Consider the following 19,118-nt stretch of genomic DNA (forward strand, 5'->3'; position numbering starts at 1 on the left):
GACCCAACCGTCTGCTCCTGTTTTCTTCTGAGGACTTATTATTTCTTATTTTAGGTGTGGGGGGGGGGGGTCAGTGACCATAGAAAGAAAAAGGAGTCTGTCAGCTGTCCTCAGCCTTTCTCTTGAGGCGTAGATGAGGGATGTGGACAAAGAATACATTCTTGCTGACTTGGTGACAGCAGCTTAGAAATGTCTAAGATGTCTGGTCAAAAACATTGAAGATGGATTTGTATTTGACATTGTACAGGCTGGGTTTGTGTGTCAACTTGACACAAGCTGAAGATATCACAGAAAAGGAGCCTCAGTTGTGGAAACGCCTTCATGAGACCCAGGTGTAAGGCATTTTCTCAATTAGTGATCAAGGTGGGAGGACCCAGGCCATTGTGGGTGGTGCCGTCCCTGGGCTGGTAGTCTTGGGTTCTATAAGAGAGCAAGCTGAGCAAGCCAGGGGAAGCAAGCCAGTAAGAAACATCCCTCCATGGCCTCTGCATCAGCTCCTGCTTCCTAACCTGCTTGAGTTCCAGTCCTGACTTCCTTTGGTGATGAACAACAATGTGGAAATGTAAGCTGAATAAACCCTTTCCTCCCCAACTTGCTTCTTGGTTATGATGTTTGTGCAGGAATAGAAACCCTGACTAAAACAGACATAGAAAGAGTATTTTCAGACTATGCAGTTGGAGAGAGCTTCCTTGTAGGCAGGAGTGACATCATGACCACACATCAGAGCTTTAGAACTGGAGTTTTTAAAAGTATTTATCAGCATCCCCAAACAACCACTTGATTCTTAAGTTAAACATAGCCCTAAACCACAGGTAGTTCTGAACATTTTTCCCTGCAGCCGAGGTGAGTTTTGTAAAACAATGTTTACTGTTGTATCTACAGGTATATATCTTTCTTAATTTTTTTAAACTTTCAAAGATAGACAAAACCAAATAGTATATGTCAAACCTTTCAATATTAAATACTCAGAAGAAATTTAAGAAAATCATGGGGGAGAAATTCTCCACATTTCCCTCTGCATTTTTATCTCAGACAGAATGACTGTCTTGAGTTCTGCAATTACCTTTTAGTCCATGTTTTCTAATTTTAATCTCTATACAACACCACAAATAATATATTATTTTGATGATGTAGGGTGGATTCTATGGGGAGTTATCTTGCATTCAACTTTCTTCTCAGAATACAAAGGATAGGGGAGAGAACCCAGGCATAGAAGAGAGCATAGAATTAATCTATGGAGGCAAGGTTACCTCAGCCCCGCTGACCTGCGCTGCAGTGGTCTCTAGCTTTTGTCACTGAGTGTTTTTAATGTAACAATGAACCTGTAAGGAACTCTTCAAACAACTATCCATGGAGTTACTGTAGTCTTTGGCATCTTTATATAAACCTACCAAAATTCATATCTTGGCATTTTGTGTAATGGATAGACACGATTGTTCTCCTATTAACTATCCTTCTTGATTTGTAAGTCCTAATATTCATTTGATTAAAAAAGGTTACGCCTCGGTACTAATTTTTCAAGCTTCAGAGCTTTAGGCAGTCACGTGGAATTCCTGTGTGAGAAAACCACATGAATTTTAAAAGTCAGTTCACACCTACACAATTTGCACAAGGGATAGCCCAGTGGGATTCTAGACAGTCAATCCACGGACTAACGGATATATATGTATAGCTCTGGGTCCTGGATGTCCTGGAACTTACTTTGTAGACCAGGCTGTCCTCGAACTCAGAGATCGCCCTGCCTCTGCCTCCCAAGTGCTGGGATTAAAAGCATGCGCCACCAAGCCCAGCGAGTTTGTATATTTTATACCAGTATGTTCTACAGTTTGCTTCTCTGTAGACCGACTGCATCATTTTTGTATTGTCCCTAAATGACCCATACATTCCTAGCCTTTTCTCTGGGTTCCTTTGAATTTTAAGCTTAAGAATTAATGTAAGTTCTGTGAGGGAATAGTTGTGAAATTTAAACTGTGCTAGCTATATTTCTTTAAATATTTATTTACTTTGTGTGTGTACAGTTGCATGTGCATACACGCCTGCTTGCCTATATGTGTGCCACACATGTGTGTACCCCAGAAGCCCAGAAGAGGGTGGGGTGTGCTTTGGAGTTACAGGCAGTTATGAGCTGCCCTTTGTGAGTGCTGGAAACTAACCCTGAATCCTTGGTAAAGGCAATAAGTGTGTTTAGGTTCTGAGCCTTCTTTCCAACAGCTCTGACATATGTTTTGATCCTAGCAAAATACATCTTTGGATATCCCCAGCTGTACTTTACTACATTGGAGGTGGTGGGTCTGTGTGTGTGTGTGTGTGTGTGTGTGTGTGTGTGTGTGTGTGTGTTTTCTAAAGATGGTAAATTCTGTATAATGTAGGAAGGTAGAGAAGGCAGTGACCACTCACTTTAGGCACCAATGTATAGTAGGCTTATAAAACTCTAAAGTGACCTTCATGTCATCCAACAAGTTTGTGGTAACGTCCCCTCTATATAGGCACCAAGGATTAACACCCCTGACAAGAAGACTCATCTAATTTAGCAGAAATAGAAAACAAGTGAATGCGGCTAGAAATTACTTATAAATACACATCTGTTCAAAATAAAAGATTTAAAGAATACTACTAGTTAAATCTTTTATTCTGCCTTCCAACTTGAGTCTCCTCCCTTCAGAATTCTGGGGAGGGATGCAAAGAAGAATGAGACAAGGCAGTGAGGATGGAAAATGGCTCATTCAGATATGAGCTAAATCAGAGATCCCGAGCAGAAGGTGTAAAGCAAACAAGAAAACAAAACAAAGCAAGATAAAATGGGTGTTTATTGACAGCCTAATTTGCATCGAGAATTGTGCTTCCAGGAAAGTTCATCTCATTAGCCTGTAATCCTTCCATCAATTCTTCCTGTAGATGATTATGTCTGCTTTACATACTGGGAACCTGGTCTTAGGGTAAGGAGGTGGCTCCCCAAGGAGACTTAACAGTTTATACCACAGCCAACTCTTGATCCCAAAGGTAACACTCATTCAACCCCCTCAGTGGTTCCTGGCCCCAACTGAATGTCAGAATCACCTCATGTATTTAAAGAATGAGATACTGGTTTCCCTCTCCTCAGAGTCCCTGCACATGGGGCTCTGGAACAGGCATTCCATTACCCTCCCCTGGTGCTTCTATGTGCAGGCAGGGTTTGGAACCCCTGGTCGTATCACAAGCATAAGCAGAGATCCACAGGAGAGTTTACATCTTCACTGTGGAAGACACAGGTCTAAAAAGCCAAGAGATTGATCCAGAAGAGACTGGAAGTGGATGTGTGTGTGGAGCTGACTTCATTTTCCCAGCAGCTGCTACACTTAGGCTTTCTGCGTGGACTTGATGCCTGTTTATTGGCAAGGCTGTCCCTTCGTTAATGGTAAGTTTAAAAAAAATACGTTCATAGGTGCATTGATATCACGCCCAGCATCAAGTTCCCTGTAGACCCTGCTAGACAAATCATTTATTTGGGTAGGGAGATGGAACAGATATGCTCCCGGCTTTTTCTAACTCCACTTAACATTCCGAAGCAATTAAAAAGATCCCGAGCGGTAGGAACGGTCCCTGGAGTTTGAGGTACACCTGTTTTACAGAATCAAATTTCTCATCAGCACGGTCTTAAGAATTTCTAAGTGACATATGTTTGCTAATGAAGAGGGCAACATAGAAGCCAGCTGTTTTGTTCCAAGAAACGAATCATCATTTAAATGCTTTAAGAGTATCCCACCCCCTACTTTTCCACTCAGCTGTCCTGTGCCACAAGCTTAGTGTCTCTGTGCCCCCAGCCTGCATATGTCCAGTAGCAATTACTTAAAATGCAATCCATTTGTGAGGTTGGGATATGATTCCATAAGGTGTTGCCTCACAGGAAATAGCATTGTTCAAACTCCAAGACTCAGGAGTGACTTGGATTGCTTTAGAGTCATTTCTTTTAAATCATTTTTCAGAATGTCGGGGTTTTATTTATGCATCCCGAAGAGTTTTCCTCTTGAATGGCTAGTCTATAAGGAACTCTCTGTTCCTGCTGATATGATCTTTTAGCGATTTTTCCTGGTGAGAGATACACAATCTTTTGAATAGATTGGCTGTGCTGATTTATAAAGCACAGAAGTCATATTTCCTGGACTTGTGTCGAAAAGTATTGTGCCCTCAATCAAGAGAACTTTGACTGGGGAAATGAGGGAAGGTAGCTCTCAGAGGCCATCTGCCCCCCAGAGTATTTTCAAGCCTTCATATCCCCTGCCTATAGATTTAATGTGCATTTTTTTTATTTTTAAATTTTTTTCCTCTGACCATGCCATATCCTTACTCCAAGGTCATCACGGTTTTACAATCGAACTAGAATAAAGTGATATTTTCCATAAAGAAGTTAATCTGCCACCTTTATAACTAATAAAACCGGACTTTCAACTGAGGACGAGGAAAATGTAATGGAATCGTGTTGGTATTTTAGCTTGAAAACTGGTTTTGAAATAACTGCTTGGCTAGACTACTACAGGGCATGATAAAACCTCACTCCAACAAAACGAAATACTCCATGACAGCCTTTGTTTTAAGAACAGAAAACCAGTGAGTTGATCCACAAGCATTTTGCTGTGTGGATCTTCCTTCATATGGTTTTGGCTATCTGCAAGGATCTCTCTCTCTCTCTCTCTCTCTCTCTCTCTCTCTCTCTCTCTCTCTCTCTCTCTCTCCTCTCATTAAAATTTTTAACAGCCTGACTGTAGTCCTTCGTCCCCCACTCCCATCCACTCTCCCTCCATAACCATGATCTCCCGTGGATACCAACCAACCATGCCATATGAAATTGCAGTAAGTCTAGGCACTTTCGCTCCTATTAAATTGGACAAGACAACCCAGCACGCAGAAAGGGTCCCAAAGGCAGGCATCAGAGTCAGAGACAGCCTATGCTCCTGTTGTTAGGAGTTCCACAAGAAAACCAAGCTACACAACTGTAACATATGTGCAATGGGCCTAGGTTAGGCCCAGACGAGCTCTCTGATTGGTGGTTCAGTCTCTGTGAGCCTCTGTGAGCCCAGGTTAGTTCATTCTGTGGGTTTTCTTGTGGGATTCCTGACCCTTCTGACTCCTACAATCCTTTCTTTATGCTATGGATTTTCTTCAAACTGCATAGGTCTTTCGCCTTTTCTGACCATTATTAACTGTGTTTCTCTTGACACATTCCTTCCCTTGTAGCTCACTCCTGCTCAGTAGCGCTCCCAAGGGGCAGCATCCAGCTGCTGGTTAGCAAGCAGGTAAGGCTCCTGCTCACAATGACTGCTGCCTCTATAGGTAAAAGTACTTAATCATTTTCAACAACAACAATAACGACGACGACAACAACAGCAGCAGCAGCAACATCATCAACAACAACGTGGCACTTTACCTTTTCTCCTTTGGGGCCACTAGCTCCATGCTCACCAGTTCCCTGGGTTTAAAAAAAAATCCAATTGTTTTTAATACATTCCATTTTGAAAAGTTGCTAGTCAAATGTTAGTACTTTAACAACGTTTGACTCTTTGGTGGACACTTTTCTGTTTTCCATTTTATTTCTGTTCATGTAATTAATATTTAGCCCTGTTAAATCGCTCCAACATTGGAGACCCCGTCTGGTTTTTTTGTTTGTTTGTTTTTGGTGCTCTCTCCTGGAGAAACAGCACAGCTCCAAGACTTCCTTCTCCATAGGCAGACCTGCCACCCTCAGGTGCTTTCTCCTGCTCTTTCTACTTTCAAATATTTATTGCCTTAATTTGACTCCGCCCACCCTGGACAGATGACTGTAGCTGTTGTCACACAGAAAAAGCAAATACAAATTGCTAGGAAGCCGTTTGGCTCATGGATCCTCTGTGTGCCAAGAGACCATTATTAAACAGGGAAGAGAATGGGCAGGTTCTCATCAGTGAATTTCCACAAGTTTGGTCCAGAAAAATCCTCACTCCCCTAAGCCATGTGGAACCTGTAACCTGACACCCCAGAACTGCAGCCCGGTAACCACAGGCTCTGTCTAGTACCAGCACTGGTCTTCCCCCATGTACATGGTGGAGATTGTAGAATTGGAAATGACATGTGCTTGTAGCTCAGGCCTGAACACTGACCAGTTCCAACTGTCCCCAGTGGAAGTGATTACACGCCGGAAAACTACATGCAGGACTTCTCTAAAGTGGAGTCCCTGCATACATGTCACTGTGTTGGCTGCTGGTGGCTCTTCTGTTACATGGTACGGATGTAGGCTTTTGTGTTTTGAAGGATACCTATGGCTCTGGATTTAATGGGCTCTATGAATGGCACCTGGGTTGGCCTTGCCTCTCTCTAGGTTCACTCTTCTGTTTTTGCATCTGTCTCTGTCTCAGGCTTCTCTTCTCTCCCCATCTAACTGGAGAAGGTTGGTCTTTCTTAAGATTTGGTCCAGGCTCTCTCCTCAGTGCTCTCTCCCAGGTCTTCTTGTTAACCCCCGCTGTCTAGGCATTGTTTAAACAACAATGAGTTTCTATGCTTGCTGTGTCTCTTCCTACCTCAGCTTTAGACTTGTGTATCTAATTCTAGAAGCAGTTCATGCCAACAGATTAAAAGATGAGATGAAAACACAACACACATGCATACAATTGAGAGGAAGGGGGGCGGGGGAGGGGAGGAACAAGAAGTTTAACATTGGTTAACCCAGAAGAGAAAGGCAGGGGCTGTCTTTACAACATATTTCTGAAAGGTTTTTGTGAGTAATCGTTTTATTTTACAATTGAAAAGAAATTAGGATAGGAAATCTGCACTTATCCCTCTTGCCTAGAGAAGCGTTTTCTTTCTATCTAGTATTATTTTCCCATTTATTATCACTTTTCCTTTTCTTTTTCTTCTTGAGGCAGGGTCTCCTCTGTCTTAGTGTTGTCTTAAAGTTATTGTTTAGCCCTGCCTGGCCTCAAACTCCCAATTCTTCTGTCGGGATTACAGGTATAGTCCACGACGCCAGCCTTCTGCTTTTATAGTTTTTTTTTTTCTTTTTAATATTCCCTTGGCCATCCAGTCTAGCCATCTTCACATACCCAGAAACAAACTTCAGAGATTTCCTGATGACACTAGTCATTTTGACATGGCACCTGTAACTGTGCTTAAAACATCAGCATCCCCTCCCCCCAGCTACATTTTTGCTTGGCTAGTTTTAGGGATGGGTGCTGGAATGTGCATTTATGTAAGCCGCCATGTATTTATCCTTGGTCTTTAGATTTTGATACTTCATGTGCTTGGACCATGAAGCAGAAGACCATGCCACGTCTCTGGCAAGGGTATATCCTAATGTATGCCAGCAACCTCCAGGGCACCATAGCTGAGGTAGGTTGGGTACAGCAATTGCTCTGAATCTTTAAGTCTAACGATCTTTCAAAAAAAGAAAAACTTGATTCTTCTGATGGCTTTAGTCCAGAAAACCAACAAAGCCATCAGAAGATGACATGTTTGTTTTTACTCAGTAATCAGGCCAGGAAATCCAGTTAGTCCCTGGTCATGGGGGTTCGTAGAGCTCCATTCTTGAGTTTATTGCAACGGTCTCAAACTTGAACTTGAGTGGCATTTACTCACTGACATGTGACGTTCTCTTCCCTTCTTTACCCAAGCTATTGCAATAAAACAATCAGCCAGCTTTACAGGAATAACAAGACAAGAGTCTTCTGGCTTCTAGACCTGCAATTCTGCTTTATGTGAGGTTGTAATTGGGGATGGTGGCGGTGGTGGTGGTGGTGGAGGAGAACCTTGGTGCCATTATGAGTGTTCTTGGGAGTCTTCTGAATAAACTTAACAGTCACATAATTTTTGTTTGTGTTTATTGAAAGTTTCTGAGAGACAGTGTTAACAGTCATGGTGTGTGCCTTGCTAATTTGCCTGCCCTGCTGAGGAGTTGTGGGTGTGAGCAGTATCCCTTTGTTCTCAGATGGGAAACGTCAAGAAGAACTTTGGAACCATTGTCAGGCAGTAGGAGAACTCAAGGCTACTCTCATAGTTTCAAAGAAAGAATTTCCAGTCAGAACACTTTGTGGTAGGCACATAAGAGCTAATCTTTTCTTTCTCTCTCTCTCTCTCTCTCTCTCTTTCTTTCTCTCTCTCTCTCTCTCTCTCTCTCTGTATCCATCCATCCATCCATCCATCCATCCATCCATCCATCCATCTATGAAAGAAACCAAGGACATAAACTTCCTGCTAGAATATGGAGTCATCACCCCAATTCAAGCTCATGGTTTTAAAAATATGCTCTAATATCCTAGGCATGGGAAAAAATAGAAGTTACTCACTGAGGACTGCAACTGTGAACCTGCTTCACTTATTCGTATGTAGTCGCATGACTCCCAGGATTTTAGAATGTTAACTTAGTTTGACAACACGGTGGCAAATATTAACTAGTTACATGATGAAGCTATCACTACCTTCATATGACCATGTCTTGCTCAGCCTGCCTTTTTATAGGACTCAGGACCACCAGTCCTGGGGTGGCCCCGCCCACAATGGGTGGGGCCTTCCCCCATTGGTCATTAATTGAAAAATTTTCTTACAGCTGGCTCTCGTGGAAGCATTTCCTCAACTCTTCTCTGATGACTCTGGCTTGCCTCCAGTTGACATTGCTTTATATATCCTCGTTGGATTTAATTCTGCATTTGAAAACACCTTGAATGTCTGTTTCCGGACAAGAGTTCACCGTTCGTTCGTTCTATCCAGTCATTCAGCATGAAGCTATACTTTGACATATGGAAGGAAAATGCATCATTTTGCTATCTTTTGTTTTGGATCGGCTGTCTGGAGAAGGGAAACACTGGATTCGGTAGCTGAGAGGCATCACATCAATCTCCATCGGCTCAGACTGAGCCTAATGATGTGCAAGACGGAATAACTGAGCATTTTCAATGTAGATCTTCAAAAACATGTCAACCGTCTATCTGCCCGCCCCCTCCTAGTACTCAGTTTCCATAGAGAACCCTTTACATCCATGTAGGGAGCTCGAGATTTTAAAAGCTGATAGAGGGTACTGAATATTTACTGAAATTCCCAGAGCGGGAGACAACGAGGAACAGTTTGGCTGGGCAGGGAACAGAATTTCCTTCAGGGGAGAAGTGTGCTCGGCGTTGATGCTGCTCTGTAAACAACCCAAGAGGATGAGAGCAGCTGCTCGAAGATTATTTCTGTGAAAGCGAAGGAAACGTTTTCTCTTTTAAAGCTTTGCATCCTCAAGTGAGCACGTGAGGACACACGTGATCGGACTGGCTTTGCTCTCCAGCGAGTTGCTCTTGGGCTCTTGTTTTTCTCTTTCCTTGTCTATTGTTGTTGTTTTTTTTTTAAAAAAATCTTCCGTTTCTGATTTTTGCTGTAAAGGGAGAACTTTCTTATGCCCGTGTTTCTTTTCTGGGTGATACAGTGGATGTGTGGAAGAATAGATCCATTTTGTGCGGGGACCAAAATGCAAGTGCAGACTGCTGGGATGAGGGATGAACCATCCAGGCTCTTAGCTCGGAGCAGGGAGGGGGGCAGGGAGTGTGCTACTCATCCTCCCACAGGTAGCTGCCTCAGCAGAATCTGAGCTGTGCAAGCGCCGGAGCTGCTGCCAGAGGATGAGCTGAGGTCCACGGCTCGGAGCAGGCATCACATAAATCAATGCCAATTTAAAAGGGAAGATAGTTTTAACCTTGGAGTGTCACTTTGTATGTCTCAATACATGGCCCATTATTTAATCTCAGCTCCTCCCCCACTGTGCTCATTTGTTACAGTCGGGCCATCAGGCATGCAACAAACTGCAAAATGCAACAACCGTACTATCCCAAACCAGATGCCGGTGGCAGGGAGAATGCCAAGTGAAAAATGCATCTCGGTCATCACGGCACATTGGGCATGTTGCTTTGTGAAGAGATGGCCACAATACTGAAGTATCTTTCAGTGTGGGTCCTGCATGTGGGCTTCCTTATAGATCCTCATGGGACCTCGGTGTAGGAGGCTCGTCCACTCTCAGGAGGAAACAATAAACTGTTGGCTCCGCTACCTTCCATCAGATACTGGAGATGCGAACACTTCTGAGCCAAATGGTTCTATTGTATTATTGAGGGGAGAAATAAGCCGCGGCTCCCCCTCTTTACCCTAGTGTCTTTTGGCTCCAAAGCCATTTTTGGGGCACACACGAACTAATGTGAGGCTCTGTTTTGTACTAGAGATGACAGTAACTGGGGTTTTCTCAGGAGAGGCAATAGATAAGTCACAGGTACTGGCGTGCAACTCACAGAAGTCCCCACTTGGCTCCTGAGCTCAGTTCCCATTACAGCAAGTGTAACCTTAAAGTCTGAAGTGCGACCCTTCCAACTTCAGACTCTCAAATACGAAGGGTCCATATATTTTCATTTAAGGAAAAACTGACTCGGTGGTAAGGAAAAGTATATATAGAAGTAGTGTTGGGAGACCTGTAAAGATACAAGCTTTAAAAGTTCTGCAAGGGCTAGCAGAGATTTAAGTAGTTGAGTACTGACATGGTACATTTCGTACTGATGGCGAGAGTAATATCGTATAGTGTTTAAACATTTCTAGCTGACTCGTGACATCAGATTCAAGTTATTCTCATTATTTTGAAGCTTTTATTACAAGTCCTATTTCATAACAGTATATGTCATAACTAATGCCCTTATATTGATTCAATTTAGACACACTTCAAGCTTAGCTTTTAAAAACTTGCCAACTTCTAAGATTTTTTTTAAAGCTAGTAGCAATTTCTTTATTTAATAAAGAATCAGGAAACATATCGTAACCATGCTAACACAGCACTCCCATAAAAAATCTAAACAAACAAAAAGGTTCAAAACAGGATCATAATCTTAATTTGGCAAGAGCAATAAAATATTTACATGTTTTGTTTTAAATTTACTAATTATGGATCTTCTAGGCTTTATGCTGTTTAATTGAAGTTTAAGTGGACAGACAAAGAATTAAGATTTTAAATTAATTATTTTGTCTTAAGATTAAATAAAAATGTGCTTTTGAGCACCAGCTATCGGGCTGGGTTGTGGGAGGTGGCTCAGTGGTTAACGGCACTTGTGCTTGTAGAGGATCCCATTTCAGTTCCCAGAGCCTATACTGTGTGACTCACACTCACTGGATATTGTAACTGGTTTCAAAATGTCTGACACCTCTTTGGCCTCTTTGGATATCAGACACACAAGTCACACACACACACACACACACACACACACACACACACACACACACATTCATAAAGGAAAATTAAATAAGTCCTTAAAATTAAAAAAAAAAAACACCTTACTTCGGAATACAGGCTTTTGGACTATGTGAACAAAGATACAATATTGGCTACAGAAATCTATGGGAAATGAACTCAAGAAAAAAAAAATACAAGTCTCTAGCTTTTTCTGTGGCACAAGGTATCAATGACGAACTGGCAGGTATTGAAAGGCCCCCAACTGCTGTCATTTTGGGCAATGAAGGACAAAATGGCACTGGTTTCCCCTATGTGATCAGACCCCATATGTTGTTCTTGAATAATGAACCCACCAATGAGGTCATCCCTATATTGGAGTCCTGTGCATCTAGTTACCAGAATTATTATAATGATTAGAATTATTCTTAGGAATAATTAGGGATTACTCTTGCCACTGAGACAGTTCCACATCATCATCATCATCATCATCATCATCATCATCATCATCATCATCATCATCATCATCATCTGTGGGGTATGAACATGTGCCTGAAACCTTGACATAGCATCTACTGGTTTTGAGGAATCTGCCAGCTGTGGAGTCACTTAGAGCTTCAGATAACAAATTATTTCTTTTGGTCCTCCATCATCAAACTGTGAGTTACCACTTACAAAAAACTATGGAGCTAAACACTTACTTTACAATATGCCTAGGATTTTTTTAAATTTGAATTTGAAAACACAGTGTTCAGTATGGGAAGATGTTTTGAGCACATGTGACCCTGTCCCAAGGTCTGAGATGTAAGGATCTAATAATGCTTTCTTGCTAAAAACTTAATGATGTTAAAATCTACGCACACAAGCCGTGGGAATAAAGAAGCCATACCTTGTTGAAGTATCCACCAAAAGGCTGTTGTAGTCCCTGTAACCCAGGAGGTCCCTGAATGGAAAAGCAAAACCAAACACAGTTCTCAAAACAATGCGTGCTATAAATGATACGCTCAGAGTCTATTTTGTTAGACATTCTAATCAATAGGGAGTTTCATGGCTATCAACACATAATCGGAGTTCCCAAAGCTTTTGTTTTTCTAGGTTATGTCTTACATGGAGCCAAAGTGCAGACCCAAGTGGCAACAGGAGACATTTGCAAGCTCAACTCTCATCAAGATCTTTATTAAAAGGGGTTCCATTCCACCCACAAGACTATTCTTGGGAGGACTTTGTAACTTCAGCTTATTTTCTGTGATTTTTGTACAACAGAACGTAACCAGTGTGTTGTAGAAATGCTTGCTACCCCACACACTGTTAACATAAAATATGGAGAAGTATAATTTTCCTATTGCTTTACACTAATAAATGTTGTTCAAAATGGGAATACACGTGAATTTTTAGACCAGGAAGAGACATGTAAAAAACTCACTTCTAAAATGCTATAAAACTGGCTGTTTTTATTGTCTGGCTTGATCTGGGTGGTAAACAAGAAGTAAGGTAGCTGTTCATTTCTAGAACTTCCAGGAAGGGTGGAGATAAGAGCTCTCTAAGGGTTACATTTTGGAATAAAGTCATAATAAACACCAAGTTTAGCATTATTTTATGAAGGAGCTTAAGCCAAGGTAGATTCATCTATCTCGGACATATTGTATATAGATCATCTAGATCTCAAAGTCTAGGAGGGGAGAAAATACTAAAGAGACAAAGTTCCCCCCCCTTTTTTTAACTTAAGAAGTAATTGGATGACTTAACCAATTAAAGGGCTCCATTGCACAAAGATTATCTTTAAAAAGGGAATTTAAGTATTGAAATGTGAAGAAAAACATTTAAGGAACAATTTCTAGCTACACTCCGATGTAGGTAACATCTTAGGAGTGTGGGCCTACTTAATGCTGGTTAACATTTACACCAGGTATTTCCTATGCCTGGCTTGTGATTGGAGATTATTTTAATATGACATATTAGCACTGTGCCAAGAAACATAAAAGATTAGAGGACAGGGTGATAAATGCCTTGGAGCAAGTTGGTGCAATTCTTGAGAAAGTAATGGGACCTGCACGTAATGGAGCCAGCTGTGATCAGAAAGACAAACGGTGCTGTTACCTTGCTGAAATAAATAATTTAAAAAGGAGCTAATGTCAGGAGCGAATTTTCATGACATTATATACATCCAGCCTTGAGTAAAATATTCTAGGTCCATTAGATGAAACAATGAGGGAAGCAACCATTCAAATGAGGGTGGTTGTAGATTTTCAAGCCAATATGTGTAAGTTAATAACTTATTCTCAAAACCTAGGAGGCAAGTTAGCCCATACACACTGATCTTTCTGAAGATATATATGAAGCAAGGAGGAATTCAACACTGTGGGTGGCAGGATTAACAGTTAGTTGAGGCACTAGGGGGTCTAGGTGTCAAGTATTCAGTGTGTGTGTGTGTGTGTGTGTGTGTGTGTGTCTATGTGTCTGTGTGTGTGTTAATGGTAAGACTCTTTATATTCATGCCTTCTCTCTTTAGAAAATACAAAACATTCAACCAAATTAAAAAAAATAGAATAAAGCAGAAGACACACACACACACACACACACACACACACACACACACACACACGCACACACAAATTCCATAAAAACTCTCAATCAGAAACCATAATACACAGCAAAAGACCAGTAAGATAAATAAAATGTCCCAAACAAAGCATTATTAGACAAAAAAATGCATCTGGTAAGAGGGACCCTCAGCTGAGGAAGTGACTTGATCAGATTGACCTGTGGACATGTCTTCGAGGGCACTTTCTTAGTTGTTGATTGATATAGAAAGAATCAACCCACTGTGAGCAGTATTGTCCTTAGGCAAAAACAATTCTTAACAATAAAAGAACTTCTGGGGAGAACCACCATCCCTGGTCTCAAGCTGTACTACAGAGCAATAGTAATAAAAGCTGCATGGTATTGGCACAGAGACAGGCAGGTAGATCAATGGAATAGACTTGAAGACCCAGAAATGAACCATACATCTATGGTCACTTGATCTTGGACAAAGAAGCCAAAACCATCCTGTGGAAAAAAGACATAATTTTCAACAAATGGTGTGGGTCTAACTGGCAGTCAGCATGTAGAAGAATGCAAATTGATCCATTTTTATCTTCTTGTACATAGCTCAAGTCCAAGTGGATCAAAGATCTCCACATAAAACCAGACACAGTGAATCTAGTAGACGAGAAAATGGGAAAGAGCCTCGAACACACTGGCACTGGGGAAAATTTCCTGAACAGAATACCAATGGCTCAGATTCTATGATCAACAACTGACAAATGGGACCACATGTAACTGAAATGCTCCTATAAGGCAAAGGACACTGTCAATAGGACAAAATGGCAACCAACAGATTGGGAAAAGATCTTCTTTACCAACCCTACATCCAGTACAGAGCTAATATCCAAAATATAAAAAAAAAAAAAACAACTCTAGGAGTTAGACTACAGAGAACCAAATAACCCAATTAAAAATCAGGTACAGAGCTAAACAAAGAATTCTCAACTGAGGAATCTCTAACGGCCAAGAAGCACCTAAAGAAATGTTCAACATCCTTAGTCATGAGGAAAATGCAAATCAAAATGACTGAGATTCCACCTCACCCCAATTAGAATGGCTAAGATCAAAAACTCAGGCGACAGCAGATGCTGGCAAGGATGTGGAGAAAGAGGAACACTCCACTGCTGGTGGGATTGCAGACTGGTACAACTGCTTTGGAAATCAATCTGGTGGTTTCTCAGAAATTTGGAAATATTTCTATCAGAATACCCAGCTATATCAGTACTGGGCTTATACCCAAAAGATGCCCCAACATATAACATGGACACATGCTCTACTATGTTCACAGCAGCCTTATTTATAATAGCCAGAAGCTAGAAATAGCCCAGATGTCCCTCAGGGAAAGAATGGATATAGAAAATGTTGTACATTTACAAAATGGAATATCGATCAGCTATTAAAAATGACAACTTCATAAATTTTGTAGGCAAAGGCATGGAACTAGAAAATATCATCCTGAATGAGGTAGCACAGACACAAAAGACACAAATGGTATGTACTCACTGATAAGTGGATATTTGCCCCAAAGCTAGGAAAACCCAAGATACAAGTCACAGTTCATATGAAGAATATGTTATTCCTTAACAAGAAGGAAGGCCAAAGTATGGATGCTTCAATTCCCCTTAGAGCAGAACAAAATAATCACGGGAGACAGAAGGAGGGAGGAGGGACCTGGATGGGAAAAGGGAGGGAGGAGAAAAAAAGGGGAGCAGGATCAGATATGGGAGAAGACAGGAGATAAGTCCAGAGAGCCAGGAGAATGGATAAAAATATGTAACAGTGGGGGCTGGGACATGGGGGGAACCACTAGAAAGTGAGAGGCTCCCGGGACTCAAAAGAGGATGACATTAGCTGAAATACCCAACAGTGGGGAGGCAGAACCTGAAGAGACCACCTCTAGTAGATAGACATGGCCCCCAGTGGAGGGATGGGGCCACCCACCCATCTCAAATTTTTACCCAGAATTATTCCTGTCTAAAGGAAACACAGGGACAAAAATAAAATAAAATAAAATAAAATAAAATAAAATACCCAAACAAACAAACAAACAAACAAACAAAAAAACCTGGAGCAGAGACTGAAGGAAAGGCCATCCAGAGATGTTCCACCTCGGGATTCATCCCATCCACAGACACCAAACCCTGACACCACTGCTGATGCCAAGAGGTGCTTGCAGACAAGAGCCTGGTATGGCTGTCCTCTGAGAGGCTCTGACAGCACCTGACTAATACAGATGCAGATACCCACTGCCAACCATCGGACTGATTCCAGGGACTCTAGGAGAAGAGTTGTGGGAAGGACTGAAGGAGCTGAAGGGGTTTGCAACTCCATAGGAAGAACCACAGTCTGAACTAACTGGACCCCTCAGGGACTAAGCCGCCAACCAAAGAGTTTACATGGGTGTCTCCGTGACTCCAGCTGAATATGTAGCAGAGGATGGCCTTATCTGGCATCAATGGGAGGGGAGACCCTTGGTCCTGTGGATGTTTGTTGCCCCTGGGAAGGAGGGTTCTGGAAAGGTGAGCTTGGAGTGAGTTGGTAGGTAGGGGAGCACCCTCTTAGAGGCAAAGGGGAGGGGGTAGGGATGGAGGAGTTGTGGAGGGGAGACCGACCGGGAAGGAGAATACCTTTGAAATGTAAATAAATAAAATAATTAATTAAAAAAAAAGAAAGAAAGCAAACTAGAACAAAAATTTCTACCAGGAATCTGAGATATTAGTGTGATAGACCTAGCCATGGCTTTCTGTTTTTGTTTTTGTTCTTTCTTTTCTTTTTGCCTTTTGGATTGTGGTTACATTGGAAACTCTGGGCTAGAAAAGTCGGTGAGTGAGGAGAGTTTAACAAGCTGTTGTCCAGGGAGCTTGGAAGATAATGCTGAAGCAAAGGAAGTGGAGGTCTGGCTTCGTAACTTTTAGAAGGAACTTTAAGAGGCTCTCAAAAAGTGGTATGTGAATTAAGAATCTGTGGACGTTACCCCTGGAAATAGGGGGGGGTAGGAGGAGGAGGGGGAGGAAGAAGAGGAGAGAAGGAGGAAATGGAAGTAGAAGAGGAGGAAGTGACAGACCGGGACAGAGGCGGGGGCGGAGGCGGGGGCGGAGGCGGGGGCGGAGGCGGGGGCGGAGACGGGGGCGGAGACGGGGGCGGAGACGGGGGCGGAGACGGGGGCGGAGACGGGGGGGCGGCGGAGGCGGGGGCAGAGGCAGGGGGCGGAGGCAGAGGGAGGAGGCCAATGAGGGACTCCTTGAGTATAGACTTGCTCTCTATTCTGCAGGAATTGAAAAGTGAACCAGCCCAGGAGGTGAGACTCCTTCACCTGGGCTTCACTTACTCTGCTACAGCACCTTGCATCTGAAGACAGCAGCCGCATCACACCTACACACGGCTTTAGCATCAAAAGTGTACAGTCACAAATTTTCAACTCAATGCCTGGGACATTGGCGGACAGAGAGGAAAATCAGACCATGCTGGAGGAGTTACCTTACAAATATCAATATTCTTCTATTTGTAATCGGCAGTTCAGACAGAAAAAGGTTTGACGGGTCAAGAACTAATGGAATTACTTGAGGGAGGAAAGTAAGTTGTGTACCAGTATTTGCGTTTGCTAAGAAGCAGGATCTGTTCACAGCATCACTGGCCTCTGAGACTTCAGAAGGGCTGGACCCATACACCCTCCCGGACCCAGTCTGGAAGATCCAGTTCTGCTCAGCTATCACAGACAAGGGCCTCCAGGTCGGCACAAACAGGGTCTGCATAAATGTCAGTGTCAACAAGAAATAAAATCTAGACAAACAGAGGAGCTTTGGGGGCTGAATTCAGCCCTACAAACGCAACCTTGCTGATTTTCTATCTCACAGCTGTGTGAAGAGAGGGGATAGTGGTTTAAAAAGAATTCCCACTCCAGTGGATTTTCACTGATCTCCAAGATTCAGTATCATTTTGCAAATAAAGAAATATTTCCTCTGGAGGTGGGATTTGTGGAAATGAAAACTTTGCTTCACTGGGACAGCCGATGCTGATGTCTGGAACAAGAGACCAGCATCAGTAAGGCAATGTCTCCTGGGAGGTGTTTCCTCAGGGTCAGCAAGCAAGCTTTGGTCTGGGGGAGGCTAAAGCTGCATTTCTTATCGGGCAGCTTACTTGGCATTATGAAAGAGTTGGGTGGTACTGGATTTGACAGTATGAAAGCTACAGATCAGAGGGATAATGGAGGGAAACTGAGGCTTGGCACCACTTGGCAGGGTCAGGGTGCCTGGAGAGAGAGGCCAGGAGGCTATTGGTGAAGGCACAACTTATGTTGTAGTGGAGAACCCAGAATTGGAGATGCCTGGAAAATGGAACACATGACTTTGCAACTTCCACTGACTTCTTCAGTGTCTCTCTTCAGCATTTCAAAACGTTAGCTATAGAGGTCTTTCACTTCCTTGATTACATTTACTCCTGGGTATTTTCGTTTCCTTGAGGCTATTGTGGTTGAGCCTATTTTCCTGATTTCTTTCTCAACATGCTTGTTCTTGGAAAATAGACGAGTGACTGGTTTTGTATGTTGACTTCATATCCTGCTACTTTGATGAAATGTGATTACCAGTTTCAAGAGTTTTCCAAAGTCTCTAGGGCCTTTTGTTCTGTAGCTCCCATTGTGTGCAAACATGATTTTATGACCTCTTCCTTTATTAGTCATATCCTTTGTTTCTCTTGTCCTATTGCCCTGAACCTCCAATATCTGTAGCAAATACAGAGATCAGCTCTCTGCCTAAAACCATGCTTGTATTAACTGCCATCGACCTTTTATTAAATGTTGCCCTAGAGGGCGAAAGATGGTGATGAGTCTCTATGGTTTACTCATACCATACATGCAACTTACATACATACATAAAACATACATATATACAACATACACACATACATATGGCATACATACATACATACATACATAAAACAAAACTTGTAGTTAGCACTTCTCACAAACCAGCTCTGTGTTGGCATGATAGAAGGACATATTACTTTGCTTTTAAATATAACCCTATTGCTTACTTAGGAGAGCTCCTATTTGTTTGATTATTATTATTATTATTATTATTATTATTATTATTATTATTACTATTACTATTATTACTATATCTTTGAGAATTAGCTGTTTTTTGCATCTCACATCTATCTTCATGCATTCATGAAAGGGTACACCTGAACATTTCAGAATATAATTGCATTCAAAATGCACCCTGGTGGATGCTGGGAGAAAGTGGTTGATCAATACAAGTTATGTACATGTGTGAGGGGAGGGACTTCAAAGCAACTCTGGAAGGCAAGGCAAAAACAAGCATTAGAACAAGAACGGTGGTGCCAACAGAGTAGC

At 42.2% G+C, this 19,118-nt stretch overlaps 1 protein-coding gene and 1 pseudogene across 2 annotated transcripts in view; one reads left to right on the forward strand and one right to left on the reverse strand.

Moving 5' to 3' along the window:
* The window catches only part of Col19a1 (collagen type XIX alpha 1 chain), a 348,231-nt gene that overhangs the window by 81,521 nt on the left and 247,592 nt on the right, over positions 1-19,118 (reverse strand). For both annotated transcript variants that reach the window (XM_039084518.2, NM_001421322.1), the window contains exons 17-18: positions 12,069-12,122; positions 5,402-5,443 (exon numbers count right to left, since the gene is read on the reverse strand). In XM_039084518.2, the coding sequence (XP_038940446.1) occupies positions 5,402-5,443; positions 12,069-12,122 (96 nt within the window). The remainder of the gene's footprint in view (positions 1-5,401; positions 5,444-12,068; positions 12,123-19,118) is intronic.
* On the forward strand, positions 16,800-17,542 carry LOC103690510 (ADP-ribosylation factor-like protein 3 pseudogene; annotated as a pseudogene).

Source organism: Rattus norvegicus, chromosome 9 (genome assembly GCF_036323735.1).
Source record: "Rattus norvegicus strain BN/NHsdMcwi chromosome 9, GRCr8, whole genome shotgun sequence".
Taxonomy (NCBI): domain Eukaryota; kingdom Metazoa; phylum Chordata; class Mammalia; order Rodentia; family Muridae; genus Rattus; species Rattus norvegicus.